The 18,427-nt window shown below is 40.8% G+C and overlaps 1 protein-coding gene across 1 annotated transcript; it reads left to right on the top strand.

The window, feature by feature from the left end:
* The first annotated feature begins 2,738 nt into the window (after positions 1-2,738).
* On the top strand, positions 2,739-11,613 carry amy2a (amylase alpha 2A). The gene is made up of 9 exons (XM_041802363.1): positions 2,739-2,930; positions 6,501-6,647; positions 7,100-7,297; positions 7,449-7,679; positions 9,578-9,711; positions 9,898-10,120; positions 10,915-11,036; positions 11,141-11,266; positions 11,386-11,613. The coding sequence occupies exons 1-9, from the start codon at positions 2,763-2,765 to the stop codon at positions 11,573-11,575; spliced, it is 1,539 nt and encodes a 512-aa protein (XP_041658297.1). The 5' UTR covers positions 2,739-2,762; the 3' UTR covers positions 11,576-11,613.
* Positions 11,614-18,427: the final 6,814 nt, after the last annotated feature.

Raw genomic sequence — 18,427 nt, 5'->3', positions numbered from 1 at the left:
GGATACTGGTTGAGAGTTCTTGAAAGAGAAAGAGAACCTGGAAGCCTGGAACCTTCCAGTCAGGAATCCTACAAATCCAGTCAATATACAAACAAACAGTCACGCTGAAGTACCTGTACAAGAGCAAAGACATATTAGAGTACCTGTCAGGTATAAGGGACATGAACGCCAAAATCAGTCAACCAGCCAGCCAGGAGCCCAGTTACCACCTGACCCAGGTCTACCTGAAATAGACAGTGAAAGTGATGAACCTTTGGTTCCCAGAGAGAATGAAAGGATTCCACAAGTACCTGAAATAGACCCCCCGATTAGGTTAGAAGGTCAGGCAGAGTGAGGAAACCAAAGCAGATGTTCACATATCAAACTTTAGGTGAACCATCACTTCAACCTCAAAACACAGTTTCCACTCTTACCTCACCATACGTCTCTGCCCGGATGGCTTCTCAGTACATACCAACACCCACAAGTTTTGCACCTTACATTTCATACACACATGTACCTTACACATACATCACACCTTTACTGTATTGAAGGTTATATGTATTATATATATTATAAAGTTGTCTGAAAGGTGATACTGGGTGTCAAGAGCCATTTTCGTTTTTGTCAGGGAGTGTGTGACACAGAAATGTGTGACCACATTTTTGTCATTTATTTTGTTTATAATGTGTGAAGCTTATGCAAAAATCTGTGAATGGGAGCATTTTTATCTTAATTTTTGTATAGGTGATTTAAGATGTAGTTCCAGATTATGCCACTAGGGGGCTCAACCCTCCTAGGAGACGGTTTAGTGTGCTTAGCAGCCCCCTTCTTCAGACTGGCAGAAGCAAGGGAAGAGAAACACTACTTGTTGTCTCACTCCTTTCTCCTAGTTCTGACAGGTTAGTTTAACATCATAAAACACAAATGATGTCAAAACAGCTTTCATAGTATGCTATGGTTTAAATAATGTCGTAATGACTTTAGTTTTGGTGCCAGTATGTGTATTTTGTTCACTGTAATGTCCATGTTGCAAGACGTTGAAGAGTTTTAGCCTAGCATGCTACTTTAAGCTATGAGCAGCACGTTATGACCGCTGTGCCTTGTTTTAATGCTCCTTTTGTTTTTGTTAACCCTGTAAGGCACCCTTGGCATTCCTTGAAAACTGGTAAAGTTCAGTATTTACCATTTGTTTTCTTTATTGAGTATCTATTTTGTGTTAAGATGGTTTAGATCAGCTTTACCAGCATTGCCAGTACTTTTATGAGGTTTCCCATCATCTGATTTGTTAGCACATGTTAAAGATTTTATTTGTAATATTGTAAAACTTTGCATTAGAGAGAAATATGAGAATGTGTTAATTTTAGATACATTTGTACGCAATTTGGCTTTGAAAAGAAGCATATGGAAGCTAAATGGAAAAAAACAGTAACAAATGCTGCATTTTATGTTTGACAGAACCACATTTCTGTGTAAGAAAATAAAGACTGGCAGAAGCGAGGGAAGAGAAACACTACTTGTTGTCCGTCTCACTCCTTTCCCCTGGTTCTCACAGGACAGTTTAATCTGGAAACAGACTCCATCTACGGGGCCTGTTTCAGTAATCATTCAGAGAAGCAGATATATAGGAAAATAGAAATATCATTCTGAAAAAGCTCAAGCTGTGCTCATGAGCAGCACCACGCTTTATGAGAAAATCCACGAGAAGTTAAAGGTTGTTGGAGTTGAATTTGTCCGTGGGAAAGTAATTATTCTCTGCTTATATCTACATCATAACAAGACTAACCTGCAGAGCATTTTATTTTTGTTAATATGAGCTTTGAAATTCTCTGCCATGTACAATGGTGATTACAGTGATTATCATGATGATCGATTAAAAAGGTAAAAGTCATCATTTCTAAAATTAATAGCATGACTTTATCTAAAGAAAGTGGCACTGATAGCCCTCCAAACGAGAATAATGCGTCCCCTTTTCTAAATCCTGCTGTCTGTGACTTGACAAGCTGAATCACCATTAACTACTACATTAGACGGCTCGGGTCAAGCTGCGACACTCGTGCTTGACAGCTGACCTAGCCGAAGTGTGCATGTCCGTTTTTCAGAAACTGTCATTTTCCATGTTTACACGGAGACAGGGGCGCTTTAAAAAACTTTCACTCTTGAGCCCGTTTCCAAATTCTTCCGTTTTCAGGCACCAAAATGCAGTTCTCGTGTAAAACGCTACAAAAGCTTTGCGTTTTCACCTGAAAACGCTGTCATGTAAACAGAGCCTTAAACAGCTGCTGGAAGTACATGTCAGACAATTAAAGCTACAGTATAATGCACAGACAGCCTTAATAAGTGACATATTTCAACGTTAAAAGACAGTAGGATGACATACTTTGTCTAATAGACATCCCACACATGTTATGGATTGGTAACATCAACACAGAGCTCTTAACAAGGATATATCTCTGTGTTTAGTGGGCAAAAGTTGCTGCTGAATCCTTGAAACCAGAACCAAGTGATGCATAAGTGTCAATGTGTTTTATCCAACCGAAAGGATAAGAATCAGTGTTACTGTCATACGATGCAAAGGAGTGTGGGAATAATATGTGAGCTCCTCCTTTGTGTTTTCATAAGGACACAGCTAGTTTTGAAACAAGGTAACAAGCCATGGGAAAGAAGCAGCTGTCTAACCACAAAGCTGCCTTCTCATTGGTGGAGAAGAGACTGAACTCGGGTATAACTACCTGGGCCAGGGCAGCAGCTGAGTGTGGTTTTCTCTCTCATTCAGGGAAAGCATGAAGCTGTTCATTCTGGTGGCTCTGTTCGGCCTGGGCCTCGCCCAGCACAACCCCCACACCAAGCATGGCAGGACTGCCATCGTCCACCTGTTTGAGTGGCGCTGGGCTGACATCGCTGCAGAGTGTGAGCGCTTCTTGGGTCCCAATGGCTTTGGTGGTGTTCAGGTATGTACAGCTGCAAACAGGAAAAGAAAGATAAGCCTTCGTTTCTCTGTTTTTGCATATTTTGGTAACAAGCGAGATGTAAAATTGCTTTGGGCATTTTGTCTTACTGACAAAAAATAAACAAACAAAATACTAGACATCAAAATCAATGAGGCTGTCATACTCTTCAAACAGTTAAATGTGACCAAAGCTGGTAAAAACTCCTGCAAGTCGTCGTCGTATGTCAACAAATGCAAAAGTTGCAGTTTGCCAAAAAATACCCGGATGACTTACTGATTCAGGAAAATTACACAGTATGCATCGAACCAGTCTGCTTCGCCTACTGTTACCCACAATGCAAAGCGCCGGGTCAGAGTTCATAATAGCGGAGAGCGGTGTAACTTTCACCGGAACGGCCGACGGTTACAAGAAGTGCCATTACCTTTTATCTTTACCTTTTTTAACATGTACTATAGCAAAATATGTTGTAGGATCACTGTTGTTTTTGTTTAGCCGTTACGGCTCATAACGACCGGAGAGGTGCTGTCAAGCGTGTCCTTTCACTGCACTTTACATGCTAAGCTAAAATCAACAGCTATAGAAATCCCGAAAAATCAAATAAAAACACTTCCCAGATTTTTTTCTGTACATAAATGGATGGAAAACACTAGCTTCATTTAATATTGACCAGGGTATGACGTACTTCTGTGTACCGGAAACCGGGCCAAGCATACTACACAATAACGTCCGACTGGCATTCATACTGCATACTACTGTCGAACGCAGTAGTATGCAGTACATACTGCATACTGCGTTTGGCAGGAGTATGTAGAAGGCCAATTCGAAAACAGCTAAAGTTTCAGGCCTTCTCCTACCTTCAGGCAGGCTGTGTGATGGGCGTGAACAACAGGGCCACACTTACATAAAGTCCACCCAAACCAAGCTTCTGAGTCGGACTGGTGACTCTCATCAAAATATTCCCATAGGAAATCCGCCTTCATCAAACTTGCTCTGTCGAGTGATCTTGAAGTTGTCCGAAGTCTGTTGATAATGCTTGCCGCTTCCTCATCATCTCTTCTACTTTTCTTCGCTGCAGGGTTCATCTTGAGGCTTGTTGATAAAGGTGATAACTAGAAACAGCCGGGGTGGCGAAACAGAGGGGATGGCGTTTGAGCCATGCGGTGTTTGTTATTGTCCATCTCAATGGGCGAAACTGGGAAAAATGGCAAACTGAGTGGCCAATTATCAACCCGCAGTTTCGCTTTCCCCTCCCCTCAGTATCCTTGCAGCAACTGTGAGAATAGGGCATTTTTAAACACAAAATTAGCGCTTTTAAATATCACATTTGTGTTACTTTTTTCATCGAATGAGTAGTTTAAATGTCGGACTTGCATAAAATGAGAAAAAAAACGAAAAATGATCATTTTGAAGAAAACGACTTTGTATCCATTTTTCTCAACCACCGGAATGCCGACTTGCAGGAACTTTATCTGGCTTCGGTCACAAATAGTTCACTTATTTGGATCTGAGAGGTATAGCCTGTAACAGACAGATTTCTTATTTCTTTGTTCTATAAAATTGTTAGTTGCTTCAAATTCCACTGAAAACGTTAGTTTTATGTGTGAAAGAAATTTTTTAATTTCGTACAGAAATAAAACTAAATCTATGAAAACGAGAAAATACCTCTAAAGACTCAGTTATGCCTTCTTTACGTAAGAAAATAGATCCGCCCAGCTTAGTAAACATTAAGACTGTCATTGCCCACATGCTCATGCGCGGTAGTTAAGGTTGGGTGGACGTTAGAAATTCATCCGCTAGAGGTTGCTGTCTCACACGGTCCGCCACAGTCCGTGCTCTGCCCGGCTGTTCTCATGCACTTGTCTGTCTATGTGCACAGGTGAGCTAACGCCTTACATATGTTAGCAGTTTCTTAAAAGTCATACAATAATCAGCAGATTTTCTTCTGAAAATGTGAGTTGAGTCCTCTCCTTCGTTAAGTTTGATGCTCTTGCCTAAACTATTGGCTACATTGCTGCACTGCCCCTGTAATTACCGTGACCATTGGGTTCGTACCTGTAAGCTCTGAGAGAAGGTGGAAAAATATGGATAGAGAGAATGGACAAAAAGCACCGTCTGTTTGTGTTACAAACGTAGAGCGTAACTAAGCTTTTTTGTGGTAATTCAATAAAATTCATAAAAAGGACACAGACATTGCCATGTTATTTAGATATTTTGCAGAATTCTGTTGCTTTTCCATCATCGAATTTTTAAAAGGTACTCCAAATATTTTGCATTTTAAATCTTATTGTTAGAATACATCAAATATACATATTTTGCACAATAGTAGCACAAAGAAGACCACTGAAAATCAGTGTTAATCAACTAAAACCAAGGCTAAAATTATTCTCCGACAGTCTTTTTTTCCATGACAAAAACTAGACTAAAACTAACAAAAATAGATCTGTGATGACTAAAACTGACAAAAACTAAGTTTAGTTTTTGTCAGGATGATTAAAGCTAGACTAAAATTACTTTAGTTTTCATCTGACATTCAAAATCTGTGTCATTTCTCCACTGTGGCTAAATCTGTAAAAAAACAATGCAATTCTACTATTCTGTCTCTCAGCTGTAGAAAGCAGGGACCCCAGGTTTGGCATGGTGCATCGAACACACTACCATGATTTGGTGCCGAATTTAGGCAAGACAATAAATGCTTGGATTAAAAGTAAAGACTAAAATGTGAGGATTTTTTATGGACTAAAACTAGACTGAAATGTTTTGAATTTTCATCGGCTAAAATTAGACTAAAATTAAAAAGGGTTGAAATGGCTAAAATTTGTCTAAACTTTATTTTACTCTCTCCACAAGAGGACCACATTGTTAAAAAAAAAAAAAAAAACTGAGGTGGAATCTGAATTTAACAATATTAATTACTTAGTATTTAAAAAGAATAAACAAATATATAGCTTTCATCATGCAGATACAAATAGTAATCCTTAATTCAATCAAAACTCAAGCTAATTTAAACTACTGGTTATCTAAGTCTTTCTTACTTAAACATTAAAGATGCAAATAAATTATTTTTCCAGGGACAGTTGCAACCAGTTATATTGCTAATATCTTGTAAAGAACCAAAGATATACCAGTAATCAAAGAAAATTTTAGAATTTTCTGTTTTCATATTTTAAGGTAAATTCAAGCTTGTTTTCCTCATGTTTTTGATTTCTTGATATTTGTAATAAACTTCCAGCCAGATTGAGTGAGAATAAGAGCTGCCCCAGGCCACAAGTTGTCCACTGCTCATCCAGCACATTTGCTCCCAACCTGGGGTCTGGGTCCCACTAGGAGGGCATCAAAGGGTGCAAGGCTCTGCCTGCTCTGAAAATGTTAATATACAATTTGCACATATCAGCAAAAATAATTAAAAACACATGTACTCCTCATGACAATTAGATCAAATTTTAAGTGTCTCCTTAAGAGCACCACTATTATTTGCATAGTACACTTGACTTTTCTACTCCAATTCTCTGTTTGCAAACATTCCTGTTTAAAGTGATCATAACTGAAATATATTCCCGCTGTTTTTCCCAGATCTCCCCTCCTAACGAGCACATCGTGCTCAACAACCCCTGGAGGCCCTGGTGGCAGAGATACCAGCCAATCGGCTACAACCTTTGCTCCAGATCTGGCAATGAGAACGAGCTGAGAGACATGATCACCAGATGCAACAACGTCGGGGTAAACTACATCACATCACAACACACATGTAGGGACATTCATTTAGAGCAATGTTCCTCTAAGAGTAACAGCAGCTCATAAATCTGCTGCTTTGAACAAGGCTAGAAATTGTTGGCAGATAGATTACATAAGGCTTTATGCATTATTTCAAACAGCTTTCTAATAACATGCAGCTGGCATTTTGAAATAACAGACACTTTTTTTAATCAAAGAACAAACTTATTAGGTCTGTGTCTTGAGGAAATATCAGCCACAATTTGATTTGGACGTTCAACAGCTGCTTCAATTTGTAGACGAACAACATCACAGTAGACCAGTGCAGCTTTGACATATTCAGATGACCGCTGAATGAACCTAATGTGCTAAAGAAAGTTGTGAAAGCGCAGACAGATAGAAGGAAGGTGTTGATTAGCCGTGTTTGCACCTTCAGTCCTGCTTTAATCCCTCCGCAGGTCAACATCTATGTGGATGCTGTCATCAACCACATGTGCGGTGCTGGAGGTGGAGAGGGAACCCACTCTTCATGTGGAAGCTGGTTCAGTGCCAACAAGAAGGAGTTCCCCACTATCCCCTTCACCCACTGGGACTTCAATGACTACAAATGCAAGACCGGAAGTGGCAATATTGAGAACTATGGCGATGCCAACCAGGTAATGATAAAACACTACTAGGAGGGTGTAATGATTCCCAGTTTATTGTTGAAGTCTATTACAGGGGCTGGTGCTTCCAAATCGACCATTTAGAGAGTTTTTAAACAACAATGATAAATTGTGAGTGCACATGGTAAATTTTCTGTTCCAGGTCCGTGATTGTCGTTTGGTTGGCCTGTTGGACCTCGCTCTGGAGAAAGATTATGTCAGGGGCAAGGTTGCTGACTTCATGAACAAGCTGATTGACATGGGTGTGGCTGGATTCAGAGTGGACGCCTGCAAGCACATGTGGCCTGGCGACTTGGCTAACGTCTACGGCCGTCTGCACAACCTCAACACCAAGTGGTTCCCCGGTGGATCCAGACCCTTCATCTTCCAGGAGGTAAGCTACACCCTGTGGCGGATTCAGGATGTTTAAGGGGCAGTGGCGAAAATGATAAAAGGTTACCTGTTGTATGTGGTGTGGCACCAGCACACACAAGTTGCAACAGTTGGAATAAAATTAACTAATGTTACCTTGTTACCAGGAAACTTATGGCACTTAGTTATTTTCTCCACAAATAGAGAGCAATTCAGGATTTTTTTAAAAATTATTTTAGAGGGCACCAAAGAGGGTATTTTGTCAAATTTGTCAATTTAGAGGGCAACTGATCAAAATTTGTCCATTTAGAAATCACGAAAGAGGGCAATTTAGCAAACTGTGTCTATTTAGATGAAAAACATTAAATTTTGTCCATTCAGAGGGCATCAAAGGGCACAGTTCATGACTTTATTCCATTAAGAGGGCACCAAAGTGGACAGTCTGTCAAAGTTGGTCCATTAGAAAGCACAAAAGAGACAAATTGTCATATTTTGTCCATTTAAAATAAACTAAAGTGGGCAGTTCGGTAAATTTTGTCCATCAAGAAGTCATCAAAGAGGGCAATTCAGCTGATTGTATCTATTTAGATGGAAAATCATCAAATTTTGTCCATTTAGAAGGGAACAAAGAGGGCAATTTCAACAATTTTGTCTATTCAGAGGGCACCAAAGAGGACAATTTATCATATTTGGTCCTTTCCAAAGGCAATTTGTTAAGTTTTTTTTCACGTAGAAGGCACTAAAAAAGGAAATTTGTTAAATTTTATCCATTTAGAAGGCACCAAAGATTGAAATTTGTCACATTTTTTCCACTGAGAGGGCAATTGGACAAACTTGATCCATTTAAGAGTCACCAAAGAGGGCAGTTGAGAAAATTATATCCATTTAGATGGAAAATCATCACACTTTGTCCATTTAGAAGGCACTTAAGAGAGCAGTTTGTTCAATTTTGTCCTTTTTAAGGGCATCAAGGGATGCATTCATCAACTTTAGTCCATTTAGAGGGCATAAAAGATGGCAAATTTTATTTTTTTATCCATTTCTAGAGCAGCAAAAAGGAATATCAAAAGGCATTTGTGTCATGTTTTTTCAAACTTTTCTGCATCAGGGATGATTGCCCTCTTGGCCCCCCTCTGAGTCCACCAGTGTTACCCTAGTGTTACCAGTGTTAAATACCTACAAAATTATCATTGAAAGGGTCAAATATGTTGAACAGTTGAGAGAAAGAAATATCAATCAGCCCAAAAGCTTTAACTCCAACTTCATACGGATTCTGCAGGGTTAAAACACATGCTGTAAATGTTTAAGTCATTATGTTAATTGACTTAAACTTACACCATTCACCACAAAGACTGTCTTAGCTAGTCGGCCAAACTTACAGGAAGACATGCAGCCAGTGAACACAGATGCAAGTAATACTTATTACATTCAAAGATACTACTGGGCCTTCCAACGCTTAAAATCTACATGCAGGCCACTGATTCATTGGCTAAGATACACCCACATGACAAATATTTATGACTGATAACGCCTAACAGCAGTCTACAGAGCTGTGGGAAAATAAGCACAGGAATCCAGATGACAAACACAAACACATGCAGACTGGGAGCAGATGTTAATATCCAACAAGACATTATTATTTCACAAACAGCCGTATAAATAGAGGTAAAACTGACACTATCATATACTGTAAAAGGATAAAGCCATTTATTATAATAAAAGAATGGCTGTAAGCTGCAAAAAAGCCTGTAATATAAAAATAAACATGCTTTATCATTACAAACAACAGATGTGTGTGCAAAATGCTTGGTTTTATTTGTCACTCCTCAAAACAAAGACTTGGTGCAGCAATCTGAAACATACATTTCTCTGGATTGTATGATTGATGTGAGCTGTAATGTGAATTTGATTCCCCTCCAGGTTATTGATCTGGGAGGTGAGCCCATCACATCCGGACAGTACACCCATCTTGGAAGGGTGACTGAGTTCAAATATGGTGCCAAACTGGGAACTGTCTTCAGAAAATGGAACGGCGAGAAACTGTCTTACACCAAGTATGTGGTTTTCTATTATCTCTGTGAGAAATTGATATATTTGATTAAGCCACTGCAGAGCTCCACTTAGATTTTACTGTGCAACAGGGTTTGACAAAAATCTGTTATTGACTAGAGCTGGTGTGTTGTACTATTTTTGGCCATTTTAAAAGTTTACCTCTAAATAAACCCTACTTTTGTGTGCAGGTCCTGGGGAGAGGGATGGGGCTTTATGGCCGATGGCAATGCTCTTGTCTTCGTTGATAACCATGACAACCAGAGGGGCCACGGTGCTGGTGGTGCCTCCATCGTTACCTTCTGGGACTCCAGGCTTTACAAGATGGCCGTCGGCTACATGCTGGCCCATCCTTATGGTTTCACCAGGGTGATGTCTAGCTTCCGTTGGAACCGCCACATTGTCAATGGAAAGGTAAATTCTGCTTCAAAAATAGGAGTAATGCGACAATCATATGTGTAACGTGTATCTGAACCAGGTTTGGGATTTTCCAGGACTCTTGAGTGTTTGCACAACCTTGTAAACGAGTAAACGTCATGACGCAGTGCAAGCAAGCAGAAACGGGTAAAGGACGGAGAATTTTGAATGGCAGGTTCAGCTTTCAGAGTAGCCAGATAAGACTGAAGTTATTTGCTTTTACTGTTGACGTGAACTGAGTCACCTGTAGTTCATAGAGTCTTAAATAGCCTGTACCACTTGCTGGCCAAGCACACTGCCAATGCCTAGAGTCGTCTCCCTACCTATTTTAGATTGTTGTCAATGGAGAGGCTCCCACTGGGCCGACGCACTTTGGTCAGACTTGGCTGACGCTCTACCTCCCTCTTCTTCCCTAGCACAACTCATAATTACACCTTCGATAGACCCAGGTTTGTAAAAGGGTGGGGGAAGCGGAACTAGGATCAAGTACCCAGACTGGGGCACTCCCCCCTGTCAAACTAGTCTAATACTCTACATCCCCCTTTCTACCTACCCTACCACAACTCCAACTACTAAAGGACTACTATCACTATCACCAGAGGGTACAAAAGGAACAACATCAGATAGCATTACTATTGATTGCTGTACTGGCATATCAGCTTCTAGACCTCCTTTTATTTGTTGAAATGTGCGGCAACAGCAGGCTAGTATGAAGGACTTGACCTAATTTGGGCTGGGCTTTTCGTTGAAGTTAAATCTATTAAAAACCTTTATTTGTCTTTATATTGTAGGATCAGAATGACTGGATGGGCCCTCCCTCCCATGGTGATGGATCCACCAAGCCTGTTCCCATCAACCCTGACCAGACTTGTGGAGACGGATGGGTGTGCGAGCACAGATGGCGCCAGATCAAGTAAGAAAGCTGACCCATAGATGGGAACATGATGTGCTTTTTCTTGGTCATACAGAGGGGAAAACTATGTTTATTAAAATGTCTCTGTCACATCGTCCATTTAGGAACATGGTAATCTTCCGTAATGTCGTCAGCGGACAGCCTCATGCCAACTGGTGGGACAACCAGAGCAACCAGGTTGCCTTTGGACGTGGAAACCGTGGTTTCATCGTCTTTAATAATGATGACTGGTAAGGACCTCAAGTACTTCTACCGGAAACAACAGAGTACTGCTTTGTGTCAAAAAACTCAAGTAATACCACTGTTTTAATGTTTTTTAAAACAACATGTACTCTGTCTTCTCCTTCAGGAATCTGGATATGACCCTGAACACCGGCTTGCCCGGCGGCACCTATTGTGACATCATCTCTGGTCAGAAGGAGGGGGGCAGGTGCACTGGCAAGCAGATCAATGTGGGCGGTGACGGCCGTGCCCACTTCTATATTAGCAATACTGAAGAGGACCCCTTCATTGCTATCCACGCTGAGTCCAAACTGTAAACACATCCTGTAAAGTTAAATAAAGTCCAATGAAATCACTTTGACGGAGTGTCTTATTTTGGATGAAGGTTAAAAGAGCATGCCGAGTCATATTATTCATATGATGTTTTCTCATGTTAGTAACTGGAAACAAAAATAATTTATTCCTAGCTGTAAGCTGTGGATCAGTAGGTAGTGGGTCATCTCTACACTCATACTGATAAGGCGTCAGATGACTAGAAAAGCATTATACAAGCTCAAGTCCATTTACCATGAAAAAGGGTGTTACTACAACCATAACCAAACCAGAAAACAGATGCCACTTTAAAAATGTAAAAAACACAATGGGGAAGAAGGGTCATACTTTTCTCCCGGTTGTCTTGACTTAACAATGTTTCCCCGATCTACAAATACATAAAGTTAGCATCTGCAATCAATGCATCCACATGGAAAAAGCATAAAAATAAACCTCACAAACCCTCATTAACTTGCAAAGCACTGTTGTGTTATTAAGTGTTCCCTCAGCTCAAAGCAGCTGCCATGTGTGTGGATTTATGCAGTGATTTCAGTCTAACACACCAGTACATGAACCATCCATATGCAGAAAATCTGTCCATCTGTCAGTTAAATATGGTCATAGCAGGCACAAAGACTTGTATCCTGAAGTAACTCCTGATCTGTTCAATAACTTTAGTATTTAAAGTCCTTGCAATGACTTCTGCTCTGCTACCATGAGAGGTTACTCAGTATGTGAAAGGCTAATAGGCTGTCAGAAACTTTGATCACTGGAGGCTGGGGTAAAATGAGTCACTGCATGAACTCCACTGGTCTAATAACCAGAACGGTAATTTACTTTTAAACTGATAAACCTGGGTGTTAGAGTCAGACTTCAGGTAAAATATAATAAATCTCATGTTTTGTTTGACAGACTGTTAAAAAATAGTTTTCCCTCAGCCTTGAACTACATCACACGTAAACACGAATGAAAGATTCAAGGGTAGTACTCCTGATGCTGCAGCCGTTAGACGAGCTGCACGCCACATGAAGGCAGCAGCGCAAAGCCCTTTGGACCTCCTTATCTGGCAGCGGATGTGGAGGGTCCCAAGGGCTTTGCCCTGTGCCACAAGCGTTGATCAGCTAGGCTGAATGCTGCAGGTGGTGCTGAGGTGTTACTGACCCGTTCTCAACTGCTTCAGCTCAACTTGAGGCAGTCTTTGTGGGTCACCGCCCGGAACATGACTTCTCCTCAGGAGGACTCTTGCATACCTGCAACGGGCACCACACTGAGGGTGGGTGCAGGTGGTATAGTCAGCTGGCCCCCTTGATATCGGAGGAAAGTGGTGTTCCCCACATCTGAGCATACCAGTCTCACTATACTTTTTGAGGCCTGGATGTTGACTTATGGCCAAGGCGCTGAATGGACTCCTTTGTGAGAACTGCTCTTCGGTGCATCTTTGGTATTGTTGGCAAGACTATTTCTCTAATCCTGACATGCTCAGGAGAGCAAGGGTGGGAAGGGTCAACTGCCTGATACAAGAATGGCAGATGCGCTTTTAAGGGCACATGTCACACCTCCTCAGGCCTGATCCAGCTCACTGCATACTTGGTCCACAGGACCCAGTGGGCTGGTCAAGCTAGCAAGGGGGACCGTGATCCTTGGAGAGGCTGGGAGGCTGGGACATGTGCCTGGCACAGACCTAGTGGATGGCAATTAGGAGGCCGGAGCAGTACAGGACCAAAGTGCGAAGTGCCAAACTGGCATATACTCCTAAACCTGATCTGACCTTGTCTTGTTTGTTGATGCTTTACCTTTAAGATTTCAGGTTGCTATAAATACACACACTACTGCTTGTTGTAACAATATCACACAGGAGATCTCATAGAAATGTGCTTGAATCAATGTTGGTAAAATTCTGGCTGAGAAGAATGTGGTTGTGATTAGGTTTGTGCATCTGAAAGCTAAAACATCCAGTAGGCAGTGCACTCCAGTCTGCCTGCTATCACTGGTTAGTGGGGGTTTTCGCCAGAGACCGCCCGTCTTGACAAGTCAGACTAAGCAGCACACCATCTGAAAAAAATTCCTAGAATTAGTGCTGTTCACTAATTCAGTCAGCTTTGGCATTTATTTACGGTGGTACAGACGTATTCTGCTACTGATCTGTTTTTTTTTAAATTGTTTGTTTCAATACGATTATTTACAGCTGTTTTAAATATGTATTGCTAAGAACGCAAACATATTTCTCCTTAAAACTACCTTATTTAAATGTCACACAAAAAATGGATTTTCATAATCTTCTTGTGACATTTGAAAACAAAGCAATGAGGTTTTGTTTACTTTTACATCCCTTGAAGCATTGTGGGGTACAATATGGCAGTTAACCTTCAAAGCTAGCAACAGAAATGACAGAAAATGGACAAAGAGACATTCTTGAAATAGATGCAAGCAGGGTTAGAGTTCAAATCATTACTAGCCATCTACTTACAGTGCCGTGAAAAAGTATTTGCCCCCTTTCTGATTCCTGAGTTTTTTGCATATTTATCACACTTAAATGTTTCAGATCAACAAACCAATTTGCATATTTTACAAAGACAACCCAAGTAAATAGAACATGCAGTGTTTGAATTATTATCCAATATTTTAATGGGGTGAAAAGAACCTAATAACTGGTTGTGCTACCCTTGGCAGCAATAACTGAAATCAAGTGTTTGCGACAACTGGTGATGAGTCTTTCGCATCACTGTGGAGGAATTTTGGCCCACTCCTCTTTGCAGAATTGTAGAACAAAGCCATATTGGAGGGTTTTCCAGCATGAACTGCCTGTTTCAGGTCATACCACAGCATCTCAATTGGATTTAGGTCCAGACTTTGACTTGGCCACTCTGAAATCTTAATTTTGTTTATTCTGAGCCATTCAGAGGTGGACTTGCTGGTGTATTCCGGGTCGTTGTGCTGCTGCATAACCTAAGAGCTCTTGAACTTGAGGGCACAAACTGATGGCCGGATGTTCACCTTCAGGATTTTCTGGTGGACAGCAGAATTCATTGTTCCATCAATCACAGGAAGTGACTTACTTTTTCACATAGGGCCAGGTAGGTTTGGATTCAAACAATGCATTTTCTATTTACTTGGGTTGTCTTTGTGAAATATTGATATTGGTTTGATCATCAGAAACATTCAAGTGTGATAAATATGCAAAAAATAAATAAATGAATAAATAAAATCAGGAATCAGAAAGGGGGGATATACTTTTTCACAGCACTGTAATTTGCTTCAGTTACATAGAAATAATAAGTTTCAACCATGGATTTTTTTTAAGCTTTAAAAGCAATAGAAGATAGCTCAGTAAATTAGTCCTCACCAGCATAAACAAATGCAAAATCCTAAACTTAGAGGCAGTGTAAGAACTGTTATAGAGTTTTTTAACTTTTCCTTTAAAATGTAATCTTTGCAGATGACATTTGTCTGTCCTTCTGTGAACAGTGCTACGTTTGGTTTAAGCTGGCCAGAAATGCTAAGGACTGCAGCTTAAACTTGAGCAGTTCCACAATAAACTGTTTCCCTTCAACTTTGTGTTGTGTTCCATTTGTATAGGTTAAAAACACTTACAGTCATTCTTTTCAGATTCATATATGTAGCACTTGGTACAGCAGATGATTCAATAAGACTGTAATTTCTGATTTATTTAAGTGATATCTTTTTATTAAGCATTGTATACAGATTTTGATAGTCAGAGTGTCCTGAACGAGACCTGTGATGTCTGTGAATGTCCTTCCTGCATTGTGTATTCTTCCCCTCCACTGGGACGACTCTGTGCCATCACACTGCAGCCACTTCAGTTTCACCTGAGTGCAGCGCTGGCATCCGTCATTAGGGCAGCGCTGGGACCCGGAGGTCCAATGAGCCAAACCTCCAACCTTTCTTCCTTCCTCTCCCTCTTACTCCCCCCTCCCTCTTCTTTCTTCCTGTCCTGTCACCCTTGTTTCTCCCTGCACGTGTCCACCTATCCAGCCCACCTACTGAGCCCTTGACAGCAGCTCTGGACCGGTGACACTTGGAGTGCCAGCATCTAGAGGTGAGACGGGGAAGGTGATGCCTGACAGAACATTTCAGCTCATCTTGGTTGTCATAGCAACATGGCCATGAGCAAAGAAGCTGGGAGATTCTTTAAAGACTCACGGAAAGAATAAGTCATTGTAATAATCAATAGTGAGTCTTATTATGAGCTCTAAATGTGTCTGTTTTTACTACACTCATGGGCAAAGTGTCAATCAAATGTATAGGTTGATGCACAGTGCTGTGGAAAAAGTATGCGCCCCCTTCCTGATTTATCTTTTTTTTTTCTTTTACATATTTTCACACTTAAATGTTTCAGATCATCAATCAAATTGTAATATAAGACAAAGATGATTCTATTTATTAAGCGACAAAAGTCATCCAAACCTACCTGGCCTTATATATGCCTTACTGGTCCACCTTATTAATCATAAGAAATTCAAGAACAGATGAGAAACAAAGACATTGACATCTATCAGTCTGGAAAGGGTTAAAAAGCCATTTCTAAGGCTTTGGGGCTCCACTGAACTATGGTGAGAGCCATTATCCACAAATGGAGTAAAATAAGATATGCATGACTGTCCTTCTGTAATAATATGCTTTTGAAAAATATGTTTGTTTTGTCCTGTATCTTGTTCAATAGTGTTCTTTTTCCATTTGGGGCATATCATTAGATACATTTGAGTGGACAGAAAAAAAAAGGTCACAATTTTTCTAAATGATGTGGTGATGGGTCCAACCAGTCAAGAACCACTTGACTAGGCCACATTTTTTAAGCCATTCAGAGGTGGACTTGCTGGTGTTTTGGATCATCGTCCTGCTGAAAAACCCATGTGCCACGCTTGAGCTTGAGATCATGAACTGATAGCAGGACATTCTCCTTCAGGATTTTCTGGTAGAGAGCAGAATTCATGGTTTCATCAATTGTCGCTAGTCCTCTGAGTCCTGATGCAGCAAAGCAGCCCCAGGCAACCACACTACCACCACCATGTTTGACTGCTGATATGATGTTCTTTTAATGAAATGCTGTGTTGCTTTTTTCACATGATATAACAGGATGCATACCTTCCAAAAGTTCAAAGTTTGACTTTTGTCTTGTCAGTCAACAGAATATTTTCTCAAAAGTCATGGGGTTCATCAAGATGTTTAAGGCAAATATGAGATGAGCCTTGTGTTCTTTTTGATGAGCAGTAGTTTTTGTAGTTTCTGTAACAGTTTTTTTTTTTTTTTTTTTTTTTTTTTTTAAAGTTTGGGGTTGTTAGTGCTACTCCCAGCCCCAACTCTGGAAGAGCTGGATCACTCTTTGTCAGGCCTTGACCCTTGGACCTATCTCAGCTTGGGTGACGCCCCTCCAACCGTGGCAAGGTGTCGATCCTCTAACAAGCAACTCCACTAGAAAGAAGGTACCTAAGGAATTTACACTCAGACATTTGAGATGGCTTGGACATGTGCTGAAAATGGAGATCATAAAAGTTGTCTCAAGATGGACACTACCAAGCAAAAGAAAACTTGAGAGGCCCAAAACCACCTGGCGCAGAACTGTTACACAGGAGCTGGAAAACCTGTCATTGGGAGAGGTGTAGTAAAGGAAAAACTACAATGGAGAAACTTCATCAAACCCATTGGGAATGAAGATCAGTAAGAAAGTAAGACGGGGTTTTGACCATGGAACTCTCCAATGGATGCCCTTTTTTAATACTCACCTAAAATCAAGTGAGGCCTGCAGGTCTTTAGATGTTCTGGGTTCTTTTGTGATCTCCTGGATGAGTCATCGATTTGCTCTTGGAGAAATTTTGGTAGGCCGTCCACTCCTGGGAGGTTTCCTTACTGTTCAAAGTTTTCTCCACTTGTTGATAATGGCTCTCATTATGGTTTAGTAGTGTCCCAAAGCCTTAGGAATTACTTTATGGAGCTAAGCAAAAATTCAAGCAGGAAGACTGTTTCTACTCATTCATCACCACTTATTCATATCACTCCCTTCTTCCATTTATCTCACTTCTCGCTCTGCTGATCAGCTGATCATGGGCATTCACTCTCTTAAGTACCAAGCCAATCAGATTCTGCCACAGCCTTGTTTGACCATTCATCATGCTGTCATATTTTAAATCTGTCATTCTCTCTTTCACGGTCAGCCTGTTGTTTCAGTGTGGACGCTGCAGCCCTCCTCCACCCCAGCCACCTCCATTCACTTATCAGCACCCAGTCCAGATCCATACAGATCTGACACATTTAAGTGTGACAAATATGCAGAAAATTTTGAAATAAGGAAGAGGGCAAACGCTTTTCACAACACTGTAAATATGTAAGATTATACTGTTAGCCTTAGTTTTGAATATCAAAGGTCTATGGGCCTTTTTAAAGTGGGAAATGTTATTTAATTTTAAATGAAGCCCTAAATGTGGTGATATTTGTTGAAAAAAAATGTGCAAAAATGGAAAGTCAGAGCAGCGGAGTGTGCAGGAAGAAAGATAGAAGGAGACCTTAACATTGGACTGGCCTCAACATATTGCAACTGCTAAATTATTGACCCTCTCTCCATCTCTTGGTCCGGCAGCTGTGAGGGGCCTGTACCTTCCGATTAGCCGCAGAGATGTCAGTGTGGCAGACCGGGGTCTTTGGTCCTGTCATCCTCACTGATGCTTTGTGACATGGCTGTCAACGGCGTCCCCATCCTGTTTCATATTTCATACGGTGCACCAGACCTGCCTGTCACATCGGCCAAGAAGAGAGACAGTCATCAACTTAAAGATGAAGAGGAGTTTTTTGGAGCTTTTTTACTGGCTTGGTCCACTCAGAGAAAATCAAAAGACACTCACTTC

The sequence above is a fragment of the Cheilinus undulatus genome, linkage group 13, assembly GCF_018320785.1.
Source record: "Cheilinus undulatus linkage group 13, ASM1832078v1, whole genome shotgun sequence".
NCBI classification, from domain to species: Eukaryota; Metazoa; Chordata; class Actinopteri; order Labriformes; family Labridae; genus Cheilinus; species Cheilinus undulatus.
This window is presented reverse-complemented; position numbering and strand designations above follow the sequence as displayed.

Coding starts and splice junctions, on each gene's coding strand:
- amy2a (XM_041802363.1), top strand. CDS start 2,763: ATGAAGCTGTTCATTCTGGTGGCTCTGTTCGGCCTGGGCCTCGCCCAG. Junction 6,648..7,099: donor CCAGATGCAACAACGTCGGG/GTAAACTACATC, acceptor ATCCCTCCGCAG/GTCAACATCTATGTGGATGC. Junction 11,037..11,140: donor CACAGATGGCGCCAGATCAA/GTAAGAAAGCTG, acceptor TCGTCCATTTAG/GAACATGGTAATCTTCCGTA.